This window comes from Chiroxiphia lanceolata, chromosome 6 (assembly GCF_009829145.1).
Source record: "Chiroxiphia lanceolata isolate bChiLan1 chromosome 6, bChiLan1.pri, whole genome shotgun sequence".
Classification (NCBI taxonomy): domain Eukaryota; kingdom Metazoa; phylum Chordata; class Aves; order Passeriformes; family Pipridae; genus Chiroxiphia; species Chiroxiphia lanceolata.
Window position 1 is genome coordinate 50,429,603 of NC_045642.1, and position 25,245 is coordinate 50,454,847.

A 25,245-nucleotide genomic window follows, 5' to 3' on the forward strand; every position below is an offset into this window, starting at 1 on the left:
CACATGTGGTGGTGTGAAAGGTGATATGTATTTTCAAGTTAATGAAGCAAAGTTTCGGTCACCATTTGGGTCATTCCCTTGGCTTAGTTTCCATCAGCTGCATTGTCTTCGATAGAGCAGGACCCCAACACCTCCATGCCACTCCATCCTTTGTTTCATGTCCCCCTTACACCAAGCTTCTTCAGGGTTCCTGTTCCTCAGGTGTGCAGGAATTTGGCCCTGGTGATCTATAGCCAACACATGCACTCTTGTTCTGGCTCAACTTCGTTTTTCAGTATTTTCTCCACACATGGTCCCTTAGTTAGGCACTTACTTTTCACCCGAGTTCTGACTCATGGGCAAACTTCAATATTTTAACACTCTAAGGACACTAGAAATTTAAGCACAGAGTCTGTAAGACAGATTACAAATTAATTAATTTTAGGAATTTTTTTTTTGGTGCCAGTATGTTTCCACGTGAACAGAAAAGTGATAGTTGGTGCCCCTTTTTTTATTAGCTTTTAAATTTGGAATTTCCTCTCAAACTAGAAGTTAGCAAATACCCCAGAAGACTGCAGTCAAACAGAGCCTGCACAATGTAAATAGACAAAGTGTTAACAACATCCATTAAATCAACTGTTGTAAACCAAGCCCCTTACACCTGTATATTCTTCTGAGAATAGGAGCCTTCAGCACACAAGATATTTAAATCTGGACCTCTTACTCCCAGTATCACTTCTGGAATCATAGTAAGCATATGAAATTAGGAACAGAGGAAATTTACTTCAAGTTTTCTATTAGATACAAGATACTGCCGAAAAAGCCCCAAATCTCTGTGGCTTCTGCAGTTGACAGAAGCAAGCCTAACAATGAAAAGAATGTGGGAGCAAGGTTAGCAGACAAAAATCTGTATAAATTAACTCAATTCAAAGGGACTTAAGCCACTATTAACCAGCTGAGGCACTGCTCCATTTATTTGTGAGCAGAACAGACTGTATCACACACATTGGACATATCAGGATTCTTCATGTGAACATCGCTTGCTTGGATCACACCATATTATTTGGAACACATGCTCTAAAGGAACAGTTGCCACTGATGATACTGGATTCCTCCATCACTATCAACACATCCATAAATAACATTCATCCTATGTGTTAATACCAAACAATTTTAGTATTAGCAAGAGCAAAGCAGCAACTAGGGCCACAAAGGTGAGTAGAGAGATGGAACAGGCTGAGAGAGTTGGGTCTTTTCAGCCTGGAGAACAGAAGGTTCTGGGAAGAACTTATAGCCCCTTCTGGCACCTAAAAGGAGCCCACAGGAAAACTGGAAAGAGACTTTATACAAGAGCATGTAGCGACAGAACAAGGGGGAATGGCTTCAAACTGAAAGAGGGCAGGTTTAGATTAGATATTAGGAAGAAATTATTCACTATGAGGGTGGTGAGACTGGAACAGACTGCCCAGAGAAATTGCCGATGCTCCTTCCCTCAAGGCCACGCTGGATGAGGTTTTAAGCCACCTGGTCTAGTGGAATGTGTACCTGCCCATAGCAGGAGAATTGGAACTACATGGTCTTTAAGGTCCCTTCCAATCCCAAACATTCTATGGGACTATGAACTTCCTCTCCCAAGCATCATTATTCTGCTCCCTGTTTTCCTTGCAGGTTCTCACAGGTTCTCTTGTTTGTTTTCAGTCTCATGCCTACACATCCCTTAGCAATACGAAAACTTTCTTTTTCTCCCTAAATATAAGAAGAAACACTCAGTGCCCAAAAGCATACACAAAGGGTGTTAAAAGCTGATAAAGGAATCAGACTGCAACTTTGGAGGCAGTATCACTTTACAGTTAGTGAAGAGAAAAAAAAAAAAGAAAAAGGTCACAGAACACTTAAACTACACTGGTGCAGTTTTTCTGATGCATCTGTAGTAGTCAAAATCTTTATATCTGCTTTACTAAAAGGAAGGGGATTTTTCATACTGCTTCTATATAGAAGAAAAAAATAGATGTTGTATCTAAGTACCAATATAATAATTTTGCTTTTAAAAATATTCTTTTAGCAAAAGCGTCAATGAGAGAACAACTGAACATAGACCAAGTCAGAGGCACAGATGGGAGCAAAACACCCAAGACACAACTCTCCTTGCCCAAAGGAGCATCTTCAGTAGTGGGCTATGAAGCCCCACACTGTTTGCTCCCTGTATCTGCCATTCACCAGGGTCACTCAGAGGTTTTTTTCTGCAAGTTCTCTAACATTTAGGCATCAGCAAGGTTAGCAGCTGTGCAGGAAATACAGTTTCTAAGTTGTCTCAATTTTGCCACTAGAACAAACTATTGAATTTATTTTGTTTCTTTGAGAAATATTCCCTGCTTTCAGCTACATTCTTCACAACATATTTTAAAGTGCACTATTCTGCACAGCTCTTTTCCTAAGTGTCTTTACAGTACTTAGCGACTTATTCGAGTTAGGAAGATACGTTAATATGAAAATAGGAGGCTGCAAACTGGAGGAGTGCAAAAGTATCTTTAGGAGAAGGTAAAAAAAAAAAAAGATTAGTGTTGCTGCACTTGTAAACAGGAATACAGAAGCTTGCTCATACAACATGTCTGTCTCCAAATGAGAGAAAACACTGGGATTGCTGAGGCTCATGCTGTTTGCAGCACTGCACCTACCAAGCACACACCACTTGTGAATCCCATGCAAGCTACAAGCGATGAGAATGAGTCTAAAATTCAAATTAATTGTATCTGATATATTAAAATCAGAAGCCATTTTTCACCTGTAAATCTTCATGTTATTCATCCATGAGAATTTGATTAATATAAGTGAATTAAAGAACACAGACTTGCCATTCCTGATAACCTGGTATAAGAATAAAGACAAGTCCAAATGTCTCCCCACATTTTGAAATGAAAGATATTCTGGTTTGCATTTATTTTACACTCTACTTCAACCAGGGGAAAAATCAATATCCATCCACTTTTTAAAAATAAATCTATGAAACTTAATTAGGTTTATGACTAAACCTACATATAAGCAGCATTTTTAATCTTTTTTAAGAGAGCAGCTGAACAAGACTCATAACTTATGCAAAGATTAATCTATGCTGTGAACTCTGTGGACCAAAAAAGGTTTACTGACTGTATTATGGCAGTACCTAGAGATCTCTGAACAGACAGACAGTTTGCCAGCGACTCTGAATGTTCCTAGGGAAAAACACTAGATGTTCTGGAGCAGCAACAATCTAGCCACACCAGAGCGTGACTGAGGAAAGTGTTGACTTCTGCTTTGAAAGCGTCAAGGAAGCAGCAACAAAATGGAAAGCTGTAGGTTTAGGAGTATGCAGTGCTAACTTTCGTAACTAATGGCAATGCCCTCACTGACACTCAGCAGGAGACCAGGGGAAGCCAGGGCACAGTGCAAACCAGGATTTGAAGCCAAACCTCCTGTGTCCAACATCAATGGACTGCACTTTTTTCCTAGCTCCTCTCTGCAATCCTCTGAATAGATAGCAAAGACAACTGTTGATATATAACATTCCATAAACTTTTTACTATTAAAATTATTCCTTGCTTCCCTTCCCACCACAAATGCAGTTTTGCTATTCTGATTTCCCTGAGACTCAGTAGTCTGGAGCTACACTTTCACCTCAACTAGTTTCCCTGCTCCTAGGCATGCCAGTTTTGTGAAACAATTTTTTTGCATCTAATCTTTTAAGGGATGGGAAACACATGCTACACCAAACAACCCTTGTACGCCAGTGTTTAGAAGACTGTGGGTCTAGGAAAAGTCTTTAGTTTTACTTTCCTCCTTCCATGGAACACAGACCTTAAATGATTCACCACAGCAGTCAAGCATGAAACCAACAACAGAACATAGATCAACTTACTTGGATTATGTGTCTCAAACTAAAGCACAGTGACAGAAAGCAGCAGCAAGGGTGCACCTTTGCCTCCTCACGTCTCCCAGGACTAGCATTGATTGAAAACTAGTATCTAAAAAAAGAGCAAAAGGGCTACTGATAGGAAAGGGAGTCCAAGAATGATTCAGAGTGATCTGAGCATCACTGTCACAGGGAAAGTGATTGTTCTGAAACTCAGAGCTTTTTCCCAGGGTGAAAGTGCTTTTGTTTGTTTGTTTTAAATGAAGTCAAGCTGGTTATAAAGCAGGCCTTTATACAAGCCCAGCACCTGCTACAGTTAAATGACACACAACTTTCAGGGCCAAGTTCTTTATCTTGCAAGTTGCTAGCTATGACCAAGGAGGCTGAGGACCAATCTCAGCTGCCATGGGTATCAGCAAAGGAGGAATGCTACTATGAACTTCTGAGGAAGAGCTTAGAGTACTGCAGGATTAAAATTTCAATCACTGAATTGCAAGAAATTAACTTAACAGGAAGCATTAGAAAGCATGCAATTATTTTAATGGAAACTTAGGAAAGGTGCATATGCATGTATTTGTGGGGAAGCTGCCTATTCTGTGAAAGAACTGCTCACCTTCTAAAAGTGCATCATTAGTAATCCTCAACAAACAAAACTGTATGTTTGTGTGATGCAGTTATGAGCATTAAAACCACTGTAGGTGCACAGTCAGAATAAAGAAAAATCACTGTATTTATATGGGCCATTTGGCAGTGCTCTCTCAGTTCACGTGTTCCTGGAACAGTCAGATTTTCAAGAGATACAGGTTTTCATACTTCAAAAAAGGAGAGCAAAAACATTTCAGAATATCAAACCCACCCCAACTTCCCTCATCTTTATATTGTTATTTCTGGTTTTACAAGTTTCTCTTTTTAAGTAAGTGCAGCAACCCTAAAATTTCAAGTTTCTGGGCTCCCCTTTAAGAATTTGTATTTTTACCTCCCACAAGTGATACTTTGACTCTTTTCTTGATTTGACTCCACACATTACAAATGCAAGTATGCCAACACACCCACTCCTCCTCTCCCATTTAAGTTTTTGCTAGATCTTTGGGTCTAATTTTCTTCACATCATATAAAAACTCCCCTAAAAACCAAGTGATCAAACATATTCCTGCTGTACTCATGGACACTTTTTTAGAGACCTTAATATATGGAGGAGCTCACAATTTAGAGCTGTGACATCAGGATCTGTTCTCAGCAGGCAGCAAGTTGAAAGTACCCATACATTTCAGAAACTCAGTTTAAGACACCTAACTTTTCACAGTGATTTTTGCAGTATATATACTCTTTGCTTCATTGACTCTAATTACAATTGCAAGGACCAAGAACTTTTCCTAGTCACCCTTCAAACTGCATCAAGACAAACACTCAAACACCAGCAGTGAGCACTGTTGAGGACTGTAGTCTAATTTTCCAGGTTTCCTTCCATAGGAGAGATTAAAATAAAATCAATCCAAGGAAGGCATATTAAAGGCCTAATGCTATCCTCCTGCAAGCAGCTTTCTTTGTTTGAACGTCAGGGCACACCAAGAAAATTAATGCCTACGAACTGAATATGTAGGGCTTCTGGGGAAAAAAAGATGTCATAATGAAAACTTTGGTGTGCTATGCATGCAATTTTGAAAGTTGTTCAGCCTAAAACTAGCATTTCTGGAGTGTCCTATGTCACAACTCTGGGAACATTCCTTTAACAACTTGCATCTGTGCTTGTTTCCTTAGAAGTCAATTAACAATAAACTTTACAACACAAATTCACATTGATCCTTCCACAAACCACCTTGGATCAGAATGTGACTCTGGTAACTTCTGCACTGAGTGAGTGTAAGATCACAAGCTGGTTGCTCTCCACCATAGTGTGGTCACTAAGGTGACCAGTGGCACAGAAGGCCAAGACACACTGCCACTAGATTCTCCCCTAAAAGCTTTGAGGACTCATTTCTCTGCTCTTGGAAAAGCCTATTTTGCATGTCACTAAACTTTAGCCCTTTCAGTCCTATCCCATCCTTTTTCTTCATGGTACAGATTTTTTTAAGTTTATTTTTTACCTCAAACTCTTCCCAATTTTGTTTCCAGTGGTTTCTGCTGTCAGTACCATCAGACCTAGTTGCTACAGTCTTACTAATGCTTCTTGTCAGCTCGACTGTCTCTCCCGTCCATACTGAAGTATCCCTCAGACACTCACATATCTGGTCTGAAAAGCTCCCTGCTCTGAAGGGATAGTGATTGGAATACACTTGGAAAGACACTGCCCCATCCGTCTGTAGGATCAACCACTGTAGCTGTCTGCATCAGATGAGAAGTACAATTCCCTTCTACCTGAGTTCCAGCCTCCCACACCTTTGCACACACTCCCTTTACTTTTGTTACAGGAAACAGACCCTAGCTCAGCCCACACAAAATCAGAAAAACAGGGATAGTATCACATACACTGGGGTGAAAAGAAAACAAACAAAAAAGCCAACAACACAAACGACCGAGATACTTTTACCTCAATTTAGTTCGTACATATAGAAATAGTTTTGCAGAACCTCATACCGCAGCCAGACATGGGCACATTTCCATGCACAATTCCTGTCAAAGTCAGTTCTCAATTAACTTTCAAGCCCTCAGATTCCACATCACAGCTCTCTTCTCAGAGGTAACACACTTTACATCTGCCTCATCCAAATTCAAGTTCTCTTTAGTAGAGGATAAACCTTGTGCAGCTCTTCTGGGAAATTTTAGTCAAAAGAACTCCAATGGGCATAAAAACTGGAAAGCTTCATTCTACACAATAACATGTAAGTCAGATGAGGGTCATTTTATTCTGCACAACACCTTATACACTAGAGACTAGAAACATCTTTTTACAGGTATCATTGGTTGGAATGACTAATTTTGCTTTAGCTACTCACTTCTCTTCATCCCTGCTTTAAAATAACACCACTGCACTTCCACAAACATTCAGGATATAGCTAAGAATTACACTCAATATTTTTACAGTAATGAGAGTTTATTTATATTAAATTACATTGATAACACTAGCAACTAAAGACTAATGTTTCAACAAAAAGTTTCCAGGCTCCCAGAACGACTTTCAGATTTGTCAAGTAAAGATTAAGAAACAGCAATTCATGTGATTTCTGGTCGCAACATTGGTGACTGTAGTGTCTTTGCAAAGGAACATTACAAGAGCTTAAAAATGTTAAAATGTATACATGTATTCCTAGAAAAAACCTGAAAGACTAAAGGATATGTGGTGAGAGAAATAACATCTTTATTGAAATATCATTGTACCAAGTTTAAAACCAGTAAGACATAAAAAAAATCTTATTAAACTTCTCCATAACAATTCCATCTGTTTCATAAATACAGTGATGTGTGCAAAACTCTTGAATTTTGACTTGGAGAAGTAGTTCATGGTGTTGAAACATGGAGAAGAGATGAAACGGCCAGTGATATTTATTAAAGTTGAGGAACGTTTTTGTAATACGAGATGTATTTCTCAAAATTACATATCAAAATACTGCATCAAAAAATTATATAGAAGAGGTAAGGAATTCAGAAGTGTTCAACAGACGTAACTGAGACAAGCACTCAGTCCTGACCCCGTCCTTTTAGCACAGTATGTAACTCGGGGCTCACTCGTCGCCTCACCGGAGCTGCCAGGGCCCCCTCGTGGTCACGACAGACACGATAATCGGAGCTGCTCCTGTCCCACTGCATCCGCACGTTCTCAAAACAAGCCAAGCCAAGGAAAGCACCCCTGTCACCGCAGGTATAGAGAGTATGCCGACAGACCTTAACTGGGGCACGAGAATCTTTCTTACAGGCAGAGACTGCCCTGGGGTTTTCCAGGGCAGTTATTACCATATACCATTTGGAAAACTCAAAGCTCAAGACACTGCTCCTGCAACACTGGACAAAAGTGAGTGCACAGGAAGCAAAGAACAGGACATGCACATAGTTACAATCCCAGCCCCCAGCCTTCTATGGCTCAGGACTTGATACCATAATGGTATCTTTAATATTTAGCAGATCAAGTTCTCTCTCTTGAGTTTGTCCAGTCTTTTTCTCAGACTTGTGAAAAGATTTTTGCATTCCTAACTCCTAGGTTAAAAGAGGCAAGAGGTGTTCTTATTAGAGGTAGTATTTCTCAGTTCTGCATGTAAATAGATGTATATAAAATTATGCTTCCTCTGTAATATTGAAAGACTCAAGCACCACTACCATGTGCAACTAAGAAACAAGGATCTAACAGATTTTGATCAGGCAGAACAGCTGCAAGCAGCTTGCTTATCACAAAGAATAACTCTGCTCCTCTATTACAGAGGTTATACTACATCCTAGCTTCAGGACAGTGTCACAATTCACAAAGCAGAGTGAAAACAAGAACAAAGTGAGATCAATGTCACTAAGAAGCAAACTTGTAAGTCTAAAGAGTGCCTCTCTTAAAGGTCCACATTCAAGCCTGAACTTGATCTTGCATTCTACTTGTTGAATGTGGAGCTCAGATATTTTTCCTTTACCCCTCTCTGCCAAAGGCATCCTTACATGATCTAAGTCAAAAAACTGCCTTAGGTCATGTTTATCCCCCATCAGTTAAACTGATGTAGGTAATTTTGTACATATTCTTCAGCTCTGTCCTTTATGAAATGGACTGTTGTATTTCAAAGCTATCACAGACACTGTCTTGGGAATATAAATTCATGGATATTATGTAATTACCCACCCGGTTCAGAAAAAAGCTTGCTTACAGATCTCCAGGTTAGACCCAAAATGGGAAGTTACATATAGCCTAAATTCCAAAATGTTAATTTCCCATGGGACCTGATTTTCTACATCAGTAAAACCCTCACAACACTTCTACATTTCTGCTGCTTGTTGCACAACTTTTTCAAACTACCTCATCTTCAAAATAACCAAGAACTTTTCACAGATGTGTCTTCAGTGTTCACAATTTAGGCAGCCCAGAATTATAGGTGCATTTTAAGCATTCATAATGCTCTGAAAACTGAAGATATGTCGGTGCTGCCAGATGTTACCTTTATGGTATGCTGAAATTATTTACCTGGCATGCAGAACATCTGGAGCTCAAGCCAACCCACTAAAAAACTTCAAGAAACAAAAAAAAACGGCCTAAGTAGAGCTCAATTGTTAGGGCACAATAAGGGACCTCATTTCCAGTCACTATCACAAGTCAGAATGACACACAGATATCAGGCTTGAACATGAAGAGGTGTGCTGTTCTGATAAACTGAAATGAGACTTTTCTTTCTCACCAGCTAACTTAGCTCTCCTCTTCTTAAAAACAAAAATAAAAACCTTACTGCTGACAGTATCATTCTTGGATGTCCACCTCCTTGTACACCGTGTAAGAACATCAATCCATCAATTTATAATTAATAATTCTGTTCAGCAGCAGAATGCCTGAAAGTAAACTCACTTAGGACTAACAGTGAGCATTTGAGCCCTGCAGCTTGAATACTGGTGCTTTTATTAGTGTTTTCAAAATGAGGTAAAAGGTCTTCTAGCAGGAACATCATCAAACTGTCAGGAGTCTTATGGGAGTCCCATTAATATTTCTTCTGAACAGATGATTTAAATCATTATCTGGAAAATACAAGAAGTTTCACTTAGACTGATAGAAGCCAGGACCTGGTGACATAATTATCTCTGTGTCTAGAGTGTACATGGGCTAATTGTTCTAAGTCTTATCATCAGGGAAAAGTGTATCCACTAACAAACTGCTGCATATTGCATAATCCAGAAGCATTTGACCATAGTAAATACTTTATTAAAAACCATTCTGTTAAGCTTAATATTAGCTCACAGGCCAATCTCACAAAACTACAGTGAGTAATTGCAAATTCAGGTACCTCTGTTTAGCACAGACTTCTGAGCAGCTTTCCAACACTTATAGCAGTTTTTCAGTGTTCAGCAGACATTACTTTATTTGCCAAACAATATCAGACTGCAGAATTGCTCTTACTGTTGGTGGATCAATAATGACATGGGATAAGTCATTATCTCCGTGGCAACAGAATGGCAGTTGTTGGAGGAATATTGCGCATGTCGCTGCTGCTCCTCTGACAGGCAATGCCTCGGCTTCCTCACACAGGTGCTCTCTCTGCAAGCCTGGTGTGCCCAGGGTACCAACAACCAAGGGCACCTCTTCGACTACAGAGGATTAAACGACAACTGTGGTTGGTTATGTTATACTGGAAAGAGCATATCCTCACATGTTACTCTTGAGTCTGGTGTCCTTGTGTCACTTATTTCTAATGAACCGTCCCCTTGCAGAAATAGCTGGCACAAAATTCAGGGAGGCAAATACTAGAGCCCTGTTCATAGCTGAATATTTTGTTGAAAGAAAGCATTTTAAAATAAAGTTGTCTTTAAGAATAGAAAGATATCTTTCTTTTTAATCAATTTTGATTTCATTCCACTCTGACTCCCCAGCATCTAAAACAAAACAGACTACTTGGGCTGTTACACAACACTTGTTATGTCTTTTTATATTAAAACAGTTAAACAAATAGAAAAGCACACCTATGCTCCTCATGAGTTGCTGTAGTTTCATCTAGCACAAAGTAGACACATTTTTCCTCATATTGCACAACCTTCACCACGTTAATCACGACACATTAACCGCAGAAAGTAAACACTTCTCTGTGTCTTTATCAACACAACTGAGCCTGGCCTGTGATGTTCTGCTGAAACCAAAATGAACTGACACACAAAATACACAATGTTCATCAGCTACACAACATGTGAACTTGGCCTTCAAATTAACTGTAGAAAGTATTTCTTCATAAATACATCTACTTTCAAATAGTGCAGCAACACTTTTATTATTCATAAGCTATTGACATGGGATGATAAAGTGCAAGTTTGGCACAATTCCCTTTGGAATGTGTTCTAATTAAATTTAAATAAAAGGCAACAGAAGTGATGCCTGAGGGTGATTTCATAAAAAATGAAAACAAAGTTGTCACTCAAGCATCATCTGGATACTACAAAAAGCAAAGCTAGGCAAGCAGTCTTCTGAATGCTGAAGACAAGTCAATCTTGTTTGTAAAGCTCTCACAGGAGCAGAACTGGATGGAAAAAGTTATACTCCTTACAAATGCAAGTAAAGACAAATGGCCATTAATATACCAAAAGTCCGGATATTACACGAGCAATGGAAATTAATACTCAGAAACACACTTTGACTTGTTATTTGTGAGAGACTGTATTTCAGTACAGAGGAAAACTTTCCAACATTTTTCTTCTACTTACAGGATGGGCCCTGTTGTTTCAGGAGACCTCCATGCTCTGCACCAAGTTCTTGGAAAGAATACAGGACCTGCCCCGGAGCTCAGGCACAGCTGGCTGCACACACCATCTGCAGGACATGCTCCAAATCCAGCACTTCCCTGGCTAATGTTCAGCAGTTCTGCCCGTGTTCCAGCACCCACTGAAGCACCCTTTTGCACGGGCAGCCACCCAGCCCAATCTCGCTCCCACCTCTCCATCCTGCAGCCACTCGAGCTGTGCAAAGCTGCTCGAGTTCCTCCCCCAGCACTAAAGCTGAGCATGCAACGAACGGTTTCTTTCTCAGTGATACAAATCGCCCGCTCCATCCCACCAAAAAAAAAAAAAAATCAACCAAAACAGGGCAACTGAACGCAGTCAAATCGACCCCTGGGAACGGCCAAAGCCAGCAGGGAGGCAGAGCCAGCCAGCACTTTGCCAACTGCCCACTTAAAACCTCTGCTGCCTATGGGGACAGGAGGTGCCGACTAAAGGTCCCACTGCTGCCTCCTCTGAGCCTCGCCCCGCACAGGCGGCCGATGCACCAGCGCAGCCCCTCCTGCCCGGATCTCCCTTGGCCCTTCAACACCCCCGGCCCCAAGGAGCTCCACCACATCCTGCACCAACAAAGGGCCGGCAGGACAGGACCCAGCCCCAGCCCAAGGGCAGGCGGCGCCCAAACACAGCCCAGAGCTCCCCGCAGGCCCTCGGTGCGCCCTCCCGGTTCTGAAGGGAGCGGCTGAGTACGGCGGCGGCCGCCCGGCAAGTCCTCCTCGCCCCCCGCAGAGGGCACGGGAGGCCTGGGAGGGGAAGGGTGGCACATCCATCCCCCGGCGGAGGGGAAGGGCGGCACATTCTCCCCATGGAGGGCCCGGGCGGGGGCGGCGGCCCCTGCATCCCCGACACCACGAGCGTCGGCACCACCACCCGGAAGCGGAAGGAACCTCACGCCGATCACGTGCCCTTCTGCGATTTCCCTATAAAAGCCCCGCCCCGAAGCAGTCTGACCAATCGCGTCCGCGGGGAGGGCGGGATCAACCAATCCGCACTAGATTGACAACTCCGTCCCCCAATGCGGTCGCAGCGGCTCGGATCCCTCCGCTAGGAATGCGAAGCCGCCTCGGGGTTGCTGGGCGGGATGAGTTTCGCTGTGTCCTCACGCTATTGGCTGTTGCCGGTGATTGGCGGTTCCTTAGGCCTATCCGGAGGGGGCGCTCCGCGACGGCCGGTCCCTGTCCCCACCGCCGGGCGGGCGCTGCGGACGCGGTGCGGGCTGTGGGGCGATGAGCGCGGCGGTGCGGGTGGGCTGGCGGGTCGGGGCCGCCGCTCTGCGGGGCCGGGCCGGGCGCCCGCTCAGCCAGGCGGCCGGAGAGGGTGCCGGGGCCCAGGGCGGCGGGGGCGGCGGCTCGGGCTCGGGGTCGCGGGAGGCGGTGGAGCGGCTGGTGCGGGAGCACCCGGTGGTGGTGTTCATGAAAGGCAGCCCGGCGCAGCCACTGTGCGGGTTTAGCAACGCCGTGGTGCAGATCCTGCGGCTGCACGGCGTGGAGGATTACCGCGCCCACGACGTGCTGCAGGACCCCGACCTCCGCCAAGGTCAGCGCCGCGACGGGCCGGGTTCACCCCTGCGCGCCGCCTCCGTCCCGGGCCGGCCCCGGCTCCGCTGTGGGGGTAGAATTCCCTGTGGGAAGGGCCCTCGGGAGGTCGGGGCTGCCTCAACGCCCCTGGCCGCGGGCAATGTGGGAGCCGCGGGGCGGCCCCTGCCCGCTGGTCTCACCTGTGCCTTGCCTCTGCTCGCTTTTGGGTGGGTTGGGTCGGGTTTGGGATCTTTTATCGAGGAGGCCCAGATCGCGGGGAGGAGGGAACGGAGGTGGGGAAGGGTCTGGAGCACGTCCTGTGGGGAGCGGCTGAGGGAGCTGGAGGTGTTCAGCCTGGAGAAAAGGAGGCTCAGGGAGGGCCTTATCATTCTCTACGACTACCTGAACAGAGGTTGTAGGCAGGTGGGGATCGATCCCTTCTCCCAGGCAACAAGCAACAGGGCAAGAAGACATTGTTTTAAGCTTTGCTGAGGGAGGTTTAGGTAGGACATTAGGAGGAATTTCTTCGCAGAAAGGGTGATTTGACGCTGGAATGGGCTGCCCCGAGCGGTGGTGGAGTCACCATCCCCGAAGGTATTCAAGGAAAGACTGGATGTGGCACCAGTGCCATGGTCGAGTTGACGCGGTGGTGTTGGGTCATAGGTTGAACTTAATGATCTCAGAGGTCTTTTCTGACCTGATGGATTCTGTGATTCCATCTGTGTGTTAGTGGAATTTGAAGCATATCACAGAGATGTGCCGTTGAGGTTGCCCTACCCAGATGGCCAGGTTTGGTTTCTATGACCCTCCAAGACATCTTGGTTATCAGCTGCACGCAGTTCTGTGTGCGGGGTGACTCTTTGAGATCAGGCTCTTCCTGCCATGCTGCCTTTCCTAGTTCATAGATACAGAGCTGTGCTAGAGACCTCTGAAATACTTTATCAAGTTTTGTCTTCCCTGTAAACAGTGTGGTGAAATTTCATGTGTGGCTTGGACTGGTACTACTTGATTCCCAGCTGGTACTGCCTTCTGGGCTTCTTTTGATAAAGTAGAAAGTTATGCTAATCATTTGCACAAGAAATATTTAGTAATAGTTTCACCATTACTGCTCAAGTGGTACTAGCTATTCTGTATAAGAGTTTTTTGCCAGTTATGGAAACTCTGTTCTGGTAATGCTTGTCATCTTTCCCTCTTCTGACTGTTGAGGTTCTATGTGGTTATTTGAAAAAGTTTTAAAGCAAAAAAAAAATAATACATGTACATAGTAATTAGTCTTGCAGGTGCATGGCATTAACAGTTCTTGTCCAGAATACACTAAAATGTGCTTTAAAGCCACATGCTGGCATGTATCAGGTGACTTTCTTCTCCTGTGTTTTTGGTGTCGTCTGACCTATTCAGTCTTTCATTAGCTCTTAGCTGAAAGGCTGATTTTTCTAGTCCTTGTTTGCTTTTCAGTTCACAGGTATAATAGTTGGTATGGTCTAAAAGCTTAGCTACTGTGTGATGACATATTTTGTTAATGAATGTTGGTTTTGTTCAAGTAAATCTTCTACTGACTTTGGCAGGTGAACAAATTATGATAGTTTTATAAACTTTATTTACATATCTGAATTTATTAATTGTATGGTTTACTAGAACAGACTCATAAACTAAAAAGGAGGAAACAAAACCTTGAAATCAAACCATCAGCATTTCACTTTTGGTTGAGGGGGCTTTTGTGAGCCCTTGAATGAGCAATGCATTTGTAAGTTATAGTCTCTGGGGACTTGACCAGGTGAATATATAGTATTTTCTTTCTATGTAGCAGGAACATCTTCCTTTTGAGTCCTTTAAATTTTTCCTCTACATGAATTCGGGCTTGTGCTGAGCATTCCCAGAGCTTATTGCTCTCATGGCTACCAGAGCTTTAAATTGAAATTAGTGTTTTGATTCAAACTGTTTGGCTAAGCGATGAATGCAGTTATGGAGCGTACACTTGCACAATATCCTGCTGGTTCCCAGGTGCTTAAAGAAGTTGTTCTGTTCCCTTCCATGCACGGGCTTTGGCATCTGTCCAGCTGTACAGAGGGCCAGCTCAGTTTATTACCTGGAACACTGGGTGTGCAAGATGAACTAGCATTTTGTACTGTGAGCTGAGTGCCAGAGCCAGCACCAAGAATGGAGCCTTGAAGAGCTGGGGAACAACACAGCCACTTTCAAGGCCAGCAGACTGTTGTACTGCTTCATCTGTATTACCTACTGCACCCTAAAAAGCTTGTATGTGCCTGCTGCTATGGATGGCTGTCTCTATCAGAGGAGAGGACAGGGCTACTCAAAGCTGTAGTTCTGTAAGTTGCCAAGTGTAGTTCAGCAGTTACTGCCTGAAGGCCAGGATATGGCCTCTGGTGCTCAAAAGTGACCATGATCTGCACTGCATGGTAGTGAGGGGATGCAGAGCCTTTAACCGTGAAAATATCAAGGACATCAACTAGAGACTGATCCGTAAGGAGATTGCTGTATGTGAGCTGGCCACTAGCTTTGTATTCACCTTTGTATTCACTTAAAGGTTTGGCCTATATCTGTGCTTATACATTTGTAGTAAGAGCAGGCTGTTGGAGAGATGGCGATTCAGGCAAATCTGAAGTGCTTGTTGGTTTCTTGCCTGTATGTGTTGAAACACCTTATTTTTAGGTAGTTATAGTTCAACTGCTGGAACATGCCCTGTGCTAAAATATGGCAGGCTGTAAAAGCAGTACAACTCCCCTACTTGCCTCTTCACCTAAAAGCATGCTCGGATCTGTGAAACTAAAGTTACTGGTACTTCATGTGATTTATCTGAACTTCAACTGAAGATAAGCTTCCCTGACACAAATCCTTCTTATTAAAGCTTGGCATACTCTTGGACTCCATGACATTTCAGGTTTCTTGAAGCTGGCTCTTCCAGAAGTTATCCATCCTGCTCTCAGCTACTGGACAGCATTAGACTGATTCAAGTCACCAAGGTGGCAGAGAAGCTTGAGATTACATACTAGAAAAGCATAGTTTAAACTAGTTTAAACTGTTGTGGTGGTTCACCTTCAGGTTATTTTCACTGTTGCTTTACCAAAGCATGAGATGCTACCAAGCGGGTGGTCTTGATACTTGCTCTCACCCTTGTACCAGCCTTTCCTTAGTCATACTTGCTTTGGAACAGGCTGCCCAGGGAAGTGGTTGAATCTCCACCCCTGGAGGTGTTCAAAAGGCATGTGGATATGGCACTTGGGGATGTGGTTTACTGGTAAACGATGGTGCTGTGTTAACAATTGGACTTGATGACCTTAGAGGTCTTTTCTAACCTTAATGGTTCTGTGATCTCCATGAAAACTTTACTTTTCTGGAGAAACTGTGGTAGGAATGAGTGTTGCTTGAGTCAGTTCTTTTTTGTGGGCATCGTTCATTAGTGCTAGTGCTGGCAAGAGAGGCTGAAAATTGGTAACTGGAATTGGGTACCCTTTTCAGTGATGCTTTGCACCAGTCCTGGTTCCACAGTCCCCTTAAAGTGTGCTAGCACAGCTGTAAACTGAACACTGGCCTGTGGAATGTAGTTTTCCAGAGCAAATGGTTCAGAGCAGAAGCTGCAGCTTCTGAAGGGCAGCAAGTAAACGATCTGCAGAGAGGAGGACGGAGATCCCTTGGGATGTCTGTATTGCCAAAGGAACCATCACAAACTCACATCCCGAGTGCAGCAGGAGTAGCCAAGGCTGACTGGCTTTAACACTACTGGAGTAGTAACAGTAACTAAGGCAGGATTTGCGTGGCCAGCTGAGGGGGTGTTTGTAATCTGATTGAGTCCAGGCACAAAGGCATTTAAAGCAGCTTGTCCAATACATGAAATGCAGCACATAGAGCAGTTGAGCTTGATCGTATTCTTGTTTTTATCTGAAGTTGATTGTCCTTGAAAGTACTATCAGTGCTTGTGGAGTTGGGTCCTTGAAAAAAATATTTCTGTGAAAAGAATTATTGGTGTTACCTTGGAATGCTTGTTAGCAGTAGGTTTATTATGTAGAGCCCTTGGTTCTCAATTCATATTTGGCATTGCAGTATCTCAAGAAAAACAAACCCTACGTCATATCTGCTCTTTTGAGTACGGTCGTCCTCAAGCACATCTTAATGTTGGAACTCAGTTTTTCATTGAAACTTTTATGGGTTAAAAGACCTTTAGGACAATTTGAGCAGTTTTGAGTACTCAAAGGCCAAAGAGCACTTAAGAAAAGTATTGATAAATACAGGTTGACATCAAAGCTTAAAATTTCTGCAAATGGTATCTAAACAACTGAGAGAGGTTTTAATGAAATACTAAGGAAGAAGTTACAGGTGGTGATGAAGGTTAAGTTAGATGGTTATGAGTTCCCTTTGGCCTTGATTTATGTGCTAAACTTGCTCTTTTGGGCTTTTGAAACATTGGTTGTCTACAGAATCTGAAGGCAAAATAGAATCTCTTAGCTGACAGTGTACTTTGTGTTTAGGAATACTTTGTCACAGCCATTTTTTTTTCTAGGTTGCTGTTATTTTAGTGGATTTTTTTAAACACACTGATATTTTACCAAGGGGAATTATTAGCTCTGTTGCATTTTTTATACATTAAAATAATAACCCCACTGTATATTTGTGCACTTAGACATATTTATTAAAAAGGAAAGCAGTGTAAGTTCCAATAAAATAAGCATAATTTACTTATATGGTTATTTCTTACCTGGAGTATCTGGGGGTTTATCTTTACAGTATTTAGAGGTTAAAATGTTTTCTAAGGAGAAAATAAGTTCCCTTGTGCTTTCAACTATACAGATCTAATATTTGTTGTTAGTACTTTGACAACTATGCTAAAGCTCACTGGTGGTCTGTAGAGGGTTGACTTCCAAGGTGAATGGGCTCTGATGTTCTGAAAAGGCACCTCTGTTGTCTGTAGGCTTAACTTTGCTATATGGGCTTTAATGCCTTTGGCAGAAAAATTCCAGGCATTGCATATTGAAAATACATAAAAATGTTGAATTCAAACCTCGTTATCTAATCAAATGCTGGTGGACACGGTATAAAAGCATGCAGCTGTAGGATTTAGCTGTTTCCTCTGCTACAGAAATAATGGCTTTGTGTGAAGGGTCATTTAAAAAGTGGCAAATTAGATACAGTGATTCTTCTGTATAATTTTTTATGTCATGCCTTTAAGTGCAAGCTGAGTTTCAATGTGCACCAGCTGATCAGTTTGTATTTTTGGGTGGTCTTAGATTTGTTTTCTAGGAAGTAAAGTTTTAAACTTCAATTCTGTACTTCATAATTGTGGCTCAGTCTCTGTTTTCTTTAATGAGTACTTTTAAAGAGACTTCAGCCTTTTTGCCCCTCCCATGGGCTGTAAGGTCTGGCACTGAAAGATAAAGCAGTTTGAAATTCATAAGGCTTCTACAGGGTTGAATATATCTTGCAGTTGAAATTACAGGAGTAAGTATAACTATGAATTCAGTAAGAACACCAAGTATTTTAAAGTCCCTCTGGGAAACATAAAGCAAAGGAAACAGTTATCAGTATTTTTCAATACTTCTCATTTCTGTAATTGATTGAAAAATCATATTTGCTTGTTTCCTGAGAGGGAGAAAAGAAACTACATTTTTCCAGCTCCTGTTTGAAGTCAGTATAGGAGCTGACTCCATATCTTTCAACCCACGTCTTTGAGTTGGAGTGAGAACCAAACATAACTCTAACATAGTTTTTTTTTCTGATAGTACTCTTGTTATGTAGATAAATTTTTGCCTTAATGGGAAAGAAAATATCAGTAGTACTGTCCTGGGGAAGCAAAGCATTCCTTTTAAAATACCATTCTATTCAGAGAGGGGGAAAACCTTTAATACTTTTTTTTTTATCTTATGCAGGAATAAAAAACTACTCCAACTGGCCTACCATCCCACAAGTGTACCTCAATGGTGAATTCGTTGGTGGCTGTGATATACTCCTCCAGATGCACCAGAATGGAGATCTTGTAGAAGAGCTGAAGAAACTAGGAATCCGTTCAGCGCTACTGGATGCAGAGAAAGACCAAGAAAAAAAGTAAAATGAGCAAGAAAAGAAAAGTGCTGTGACAGGAATAAAGCAAATCTTTGATGAGAACTTGTTACCAATAAAGCCTTATGTACTTTAGGTCAAAGAAGGCATCTTTTTGAACTGACACTAAATGAATGTCTCTTAGCTCATGGTAAATGTAGTGATCTTGGTTTTATGATTTATGGATATTGTGAAAATTGGAATATAACCACTGCACTGTATAACATACGTTTGTGGAAATTGTTGTTTTGAAAAAGAAGTAGTTCACTTCTAAAGCATTCTCTTCTTAATTGAGGTGGGAGTAAACCAAAAGAACTAATAATATTTTTATGAATTTTGAGTGTGTGTTTCTCTGTTCTTTGATACATGAACCTACACAAAGAGCATTTCATTCCCTTTCTTCTCTTGAAAAAGCGTTAAGTAATAGTGCATCAGTTTTTCTGTATAACTCCTGGTGATAAGACTTCCTGAAAGCCTGTAAAACTTGTGTAATCACATACAATGTAGGAGAAAAACAGTTTTCCAACAATATAGGAGAAAAAAGATTATGAGAGTGCATGAAATACGCTTTTATTCCAAAGGGTAAAAATAAACAGACCTGTACAAATACATGTATAGTGGTCATTATTACTTTGTAACTTTCTGATGGCTTTTAAAACTGCTAAGCATTGTGCCTAAATATTTTATAAAACCTTTTCTACCTCTTGCAAAGCAGCTTTTCCCCCTGCTTATATAATTTGTGTGTTGTAGTTCAGTGTTAGTGCTCAAATGTGGGAATTGTTTCAGGCTTCAGTATTCTAGCTTGAAATAGTACAGGAGAACACTTCAGTTATTAATGTAATCTTGTATTATTTGCTAGTTACTAAGTTATCTTTTTATATGTTTATGTTTCCAAGTGTTTTCTCTCCTGACTGCTGTACTTCAAAGAATATAGTCTTCAAACATGGAATTTACAGATGAAATGTTCATGTGGATGAGTGCAGCAGACAGGCTACTGAATAGATAAATATTTCTTTGTGGAAAGTCTCTGAATTGTCTATAGCTATCTAACCACATTTCCCTAAGTGAAAACAAATTGTGTTAACCAGTGTAGCTTCAGCTCTATGGCAATACTGCTAAGGTTAAAATCTAACCAAGCTGTTTCTAAATGCAGTTTTATTAATATAAACCAGTTTGCATGTGAATTAAGCAAATGGTTGGAAATAAACTGTATTTTATGTTGATTGTCTACAATAGTTGCTCTTTATTTTAAATTACTAATGAAACTGATATTACTTTTGATTTGAAACCCAAGATGTTTTCCACTGCATAAGATAGAAAATGTGTTTTGGAGAAAGAAAAAATTGTGAATGGTCAGTGGAAGAGGAAGACAGGACTGGAACTTGCAGACAGGAGAGATTTGATGCAAGTTCCAGTTCTAAATCTCTCCTGCCTACATAAGCAAGTGGAGAAACTCTACTAGTACATTCTTCACAGAATTTGCCAAACTGATCACTGTAAGCTTACTGTCTAGTTCTAATGCAATTCATATCACCAGGATTAAATACAGTGCTTGTGTTCTCTGTGTATTCCCTTGTTCCTGACAGCTGCCCAGTGCCAGTGGAGGTGACTGAATGGCCACTGCCTATGAATAAGTTACACTTGGGGACAATCACTCGCGGTTTTAGGCAAGGATATATGAGTGCATGATTTCTTCTGTTCATGGACCACACCACATTCATTAAATGCAAAGCTTTAGGTATGGATGAAAGTTAATTCTGAGCATTTGAATTCAAATTAAATGACCTTTCTTATGGCTAATCTTTCACAAGTAGTTTTTGCCATTCTGAATGGCAACGTAAAACAACGTTTAGAAGTATAAGTGAATTTCAAAAGTCTTTGTTTAGTTGTGTCAAAAGACCTATTGAAACGAATGTACACAGTAAACAATAAGATAATTTGATTATTTCTGTTTCAATGGTTAACTCTTAGTCTGACTACTAAATAAATCTATTAAAACAACCCCCCAGATTTGCTGTTTTGTAGATCTCTATTCTTTACTCTTCTGTTGAATATTTTTCAGTAGTATCTGCTAGTAATTTAACATAAAGGGAACTTTAGCATCATAAGGTGGTCTTTCTCCTCTAAGCAGCAATTTTTTTCTCCCAGCACAAGTTTCTGCTTTTAATAAAGCTATGAAAGTTTTTCTACTTTGTCTACTTTCTTTTCCTCTTTTGTTTTTAATCATTTGGTTAAAATTTTGCATAACATACATAGTAGTGTTTCTATCAATCCTTTGCCTAATTGGAACATGATTGAGCAAGTAAAAGCAGCAGTGATTCCATAAAGTGTGTGTGACAAAGCCACAGAGTGGGTATAGAAACTTCTACCTGCATTCCTGTGCAAGCCATACATTTCCAGCCTCTGTCTGCATGAGCAATTGCTTCACATATGTAAAAACACTCATGTTAATCCAGCTGTAATAAAAAAATCACCATCTGCTTTCATTGTAAAACTTCACATGCTCACAGAGAGCTTTATTTTGTTGTTGATTGAAAGTATTTTCCCTAAGAAACTAGTTCTCTGTTAGGTTGATCATTTTAGAAGGTGGGCAGTATTCTGCACTCTGCTCATCATCTTCTGCTGTTTCTCAAACTAGAGGTAAAACAGAGCATATGCTTCCGATCCTAAAGGGATGCCCCTGCAAATGAGCTGATTTTTTTGAGGAAAAAAATTGTGCCTCTCCTTGAGAGAATCGCACCTGCTTTTCTCATGCTCTTTGGCAATGAGACAAGGCAACTGCTAATATTGGAATATGTGGTGACAGTCAGTGGATGTGCTGAGCTAATACTGGGGGCTGGTGTGAGCTGGAAGGATCTAAGAGGATCCTGGTTCAAGAGATGCAAAAGGTTCTGTGGAGGAAAGAGTGACTTTTTCCCCCTCAGGAGGAGCAGCTTGTCACAGGACGTAAGGGGAAGGATGGGGGAAAAAATCACTGGTGCTGCTGCTTGTCCTTCCCTAATTCCTCTGCTGTAAAATGAAGACCAAAGAGGTAACAGTGGTCAGGAATACACCTTGGGAAGGCTGGCTGAAGTTGCTGGGAAGGACAGCCAAGAGCAAAGATGGGCAGCTGCCCTTGCCATCTTTGGTGAAGAGAGAAGCAAAGCTGCCTAGTCTTGAGTTGGGTCTGTGGGGGTCAGTCAGGTGTCAGGGCTGTGCATGACTGTTGCCACCTGCAGGGCTTCCACAGATCCAGGCTGGGTGTTTGGAGCTGCCAGCTCCAAAATACCACACAGGCCCATTCCCGCTCTTTGTGCTCTCTGTGTTGCACTGGGCAGGTGTTCTGGCTGGCTGCTCCTGCAGTGAGATGCTTCTGGACCCATTCTGGCCGTATTGTCCTGCTGAGAGCTTACAGTGAGGTGTATGTAAATGCATGTAAACTATTATGTGGAATTGTTATTTTGTTATTATAGGGTTGTAGTGTGAATGTATTCCAAACTGGAAACCATTATCATAATTATTTACATTTTATTCTGAGGATGCCTTTGGTGCTCTGGTGCTGAAAGGCTGAACTGAGTGGACCAACCTATTCACCAGACATAAAATAATTAATCCTTTGCATCTTCTAACTCTTCTCGCCTCTTACATACAAAACAAGGTGCTTTAGTTTAAGCAAATGGGGTTGTTCATATTCCAAACCTTCACCAGAAGAGTTAGGGTTTCTTTGCTCTTCTGGAACTGGTCCTCCTGAGGAGCAGAAGGAAGCAGGTTACAAAGACTTGTTATTGTGCTGCTAGCATTGATTCAGGAGAATTAAAATAAGTCAACCCAGAAGTTACTCCTGAGGTTAACCCTGAAAAAACATCTGTTAACAGCTTGGGACACATTAATGGGTTACAAGGTAAGCGTGTTTCTCAGCCCTAATGACCTTTTCCTTGCATTAATTTTACTAGCAAATTTTGGTTGTGGTCAATATTCTCCATTGCTTGTCTGCTCCAAAAAAATAAGTTTGTACCATCTAAATGCCCTGAAATACATAAGTGCCTCCATTTTAGGTCTGATAACATTGAGACTTATTTTCATGTTCTCACTGAGTTCTATGGCTCTTTTTAAAAGATGGGCTAGAAATATTTGGCAGGACTTTTCTGGGAGCCTGTTGATACTTACAAAATACATAAAAAACAATGAAGCGTGGAAACATGAAATAAAGGAATTGTACCAAGGAAAATCTGTCCTGAGCTGGGATCAAGAATCCCAGCAAGGCCCTGGCTGTGCCTGCATCTGAGAAGGGCAATATTAAAAAGCAGAGTTGGCAACCTCAGCAGTAAATTCCTGACTAATCTGATTTGCATGTCCCTTCTGCAGAAACGAGATTTTCTAACACAGGAGTTTTCAACACCCATATTTTACAGGATTGTGTAAGAAAAAAACACTCATTAGTTACAAGATACATGTTACCTGTTAAAAGAGTCTGTGAGCAAAGGTGGAAAGACACTAAGGAAAGGTAGGAAGAGTTGAAAGGGGTTGGATTGTTAATGATTCTTGGTGGTGGGGTCGAGTTTGGTTTTTGGCTGAAAGGGTTGAGATGAACACACTGTTCTTTAAGGGGCTGTTGTTCATTATTTGGTTTGGACTTTTTCACTGGATGTTGCTTGTTTCATTTAATAGCTCTTTCTTGAAGTGCTGCTGTCTCTGACATGGCCTGATCATGGCTATGGAAACTCCTCACTGATTTAACTAGAGCCCTTTCCTGGAATCTCCTAGGGAAAACAGGTTTTAATTACACAGAAAATAGGACTGATGTAGCTAAGTGGATTCAGGTATTATTTTACTTTTTTTTTTTTTTTTTTTAATTTATCATTCAGTTTTTTGCACATGCCTTGTTTCTCTGGAAGTAAGTGAGTAGGTGAGGAGCAAAGGAGTTTTAGTTAGAAAGACCACGGTGCTATATAAAATCCATGGTAGTCATAGGGTGTAGCTGAGAGGAATGCACAGTGCTGTATCCAATCAACAAGCATTCATATCTTCCCATTCTTGAGGATCACTTCTTAACAAGACAGCAGAAACACTTGCCAGACAGCAAGCTGTTGGCTTATACTCCCTTCTCAGGAAGAAACAAAGCCTTTTAAGGGTGACTTTTATTTCTAGTGATATTAATCTTTTAAGACCTTTAGAATCAGAGTAAATAAACAAATTCAACTTCCTAAAAGATGGAGGCAGTCACTAGAAACTTTTCTGTAGCATGTAGAAATACATCTCCAAAGTACCTTTTTTACATTAAATATTTGCAGGTGGAGATGGTTTATAAGGATCTAAGAAGAATCCAAGTGTTACAGAATTCTCAGAAAATAAAGAGAGCCCTTTGAAACCAGTGTGATTATTCAGAAGGCAGGCAAGCATTCTTTATTGAATTCTTTATTGGGGGATCATGCCACGTACCACGTACCATCAGAGAAAAATCCTTCCCTTTTTATTTCACCTGTACAATGCACAGTTGTGACAGGTACCTAAAATTTTCCAATCTCTTGAGCCAATCTGTTCTGATTTAAGTTTTCTATCGGAACATCTTGCTTTCTGTCAGTATATCTAAGTACACCCCTCACTTTATAGCTGTGTGTACTATAGTTACAATTAACTTGTTCTAAACCGCTTTGTTCTACTGCAGAGTTATGTTCTGATTTTATCTCCTTAGATCAAATTCTCCTGTATCACAAGGGCCAAGTTCAATATTAATTTTGAAACAGCCTTGCCAATGAAAGGAGTTAACTTAACAAACAACAGGGAAAATGATTTCTTTTTCTTTTCATTGTTGCAGCAGTTCTACATAAAAAGCCATGAGACCGCTCCTGCACAGACACTGAGGTGCAGGCACATGTCTCTGTTTTTGTGGTTATATGTTGTCCCTTCTAAATTAAAGCTTGCACAGGGGCCTTATTACCACCTTTTAAAGATGAGTTTCTGTAAAATTTCGCTTGGCATTTAACAGTGAATTAAGTCAAAAGGAGCTTTGTAGGAGTGTTGAATTGGAAAAAAATCAGTGAATTACACTTTTTTTTTGCTTGTTATATAAGCACAGTCTTCAAAGTCTGAAGGATTTTATATAGAATTTAGCCTCAAACCAGTGAAATAGGACACTCAAATCTTTGTATACTAATACAAACTGAAATAGAGAAGTGATTTGCTGCTTGTACAGTAATAGCTATAGAGAGAATAAAGTTTTGGAGTGCTTAGTCTTAAACCTACAATTTAGTGAGTGAAAACCACAAGCTTTTACAGGGTCATCTCAACAAGCATTTTAGAGCTTTCAAATACACATTACAAGGAGTATCTCTGAAATACTACTTGTCACACAGGATTTTGCCATTGAAGTAATACTATGACACCTACCATTTCTGTTCTTTTCACTTGTCTAAACTCTAAATAGCTCTTCAAGTAGATTTAGTGTGGTGGGTGTTTTTTGTT

At 41.3% G+C, this 25,245-nt stretch overlaps 1 protein-coding gene and 1 non-coding gene across 2 annotated transcripts; one reads left to right on the forward strand and one right to left on the reverse strand.

Moving 5' to 3' along the window:
- Nucleotides 1–9,798: 9,798 nt before the first annotated feature.
- On the reverse strand, nt 9,799–10,072 carry LOC116789119. Its single transcript, XR_004357902.1, has one exon.
- Nucleotides 10,073–12,431: 2,359 nt separating this feature from the next.
- Nucleotides 12,432–20,033, forward strand: GLRX5 (glutaredoxin 5). Its single transcript, XM_032689742.1, has 2 exons — nt 12,432–12,775; nt 18,636–20,033. The coding sequence occupies exons 1-2, from the start codon at nt 12,466–12,468 to the stop codon at nt 18,812–18,814; spliced, it is 489 nt and encodes a 162-aa protein (XP_032545633.1). The 5' UTR covers nt 12,432–12,465; the 3' UTR covers nt 18,815–20,033.
- Nucleotides 20,034–25,245: the final 5,212 nt, after the last annotated feature.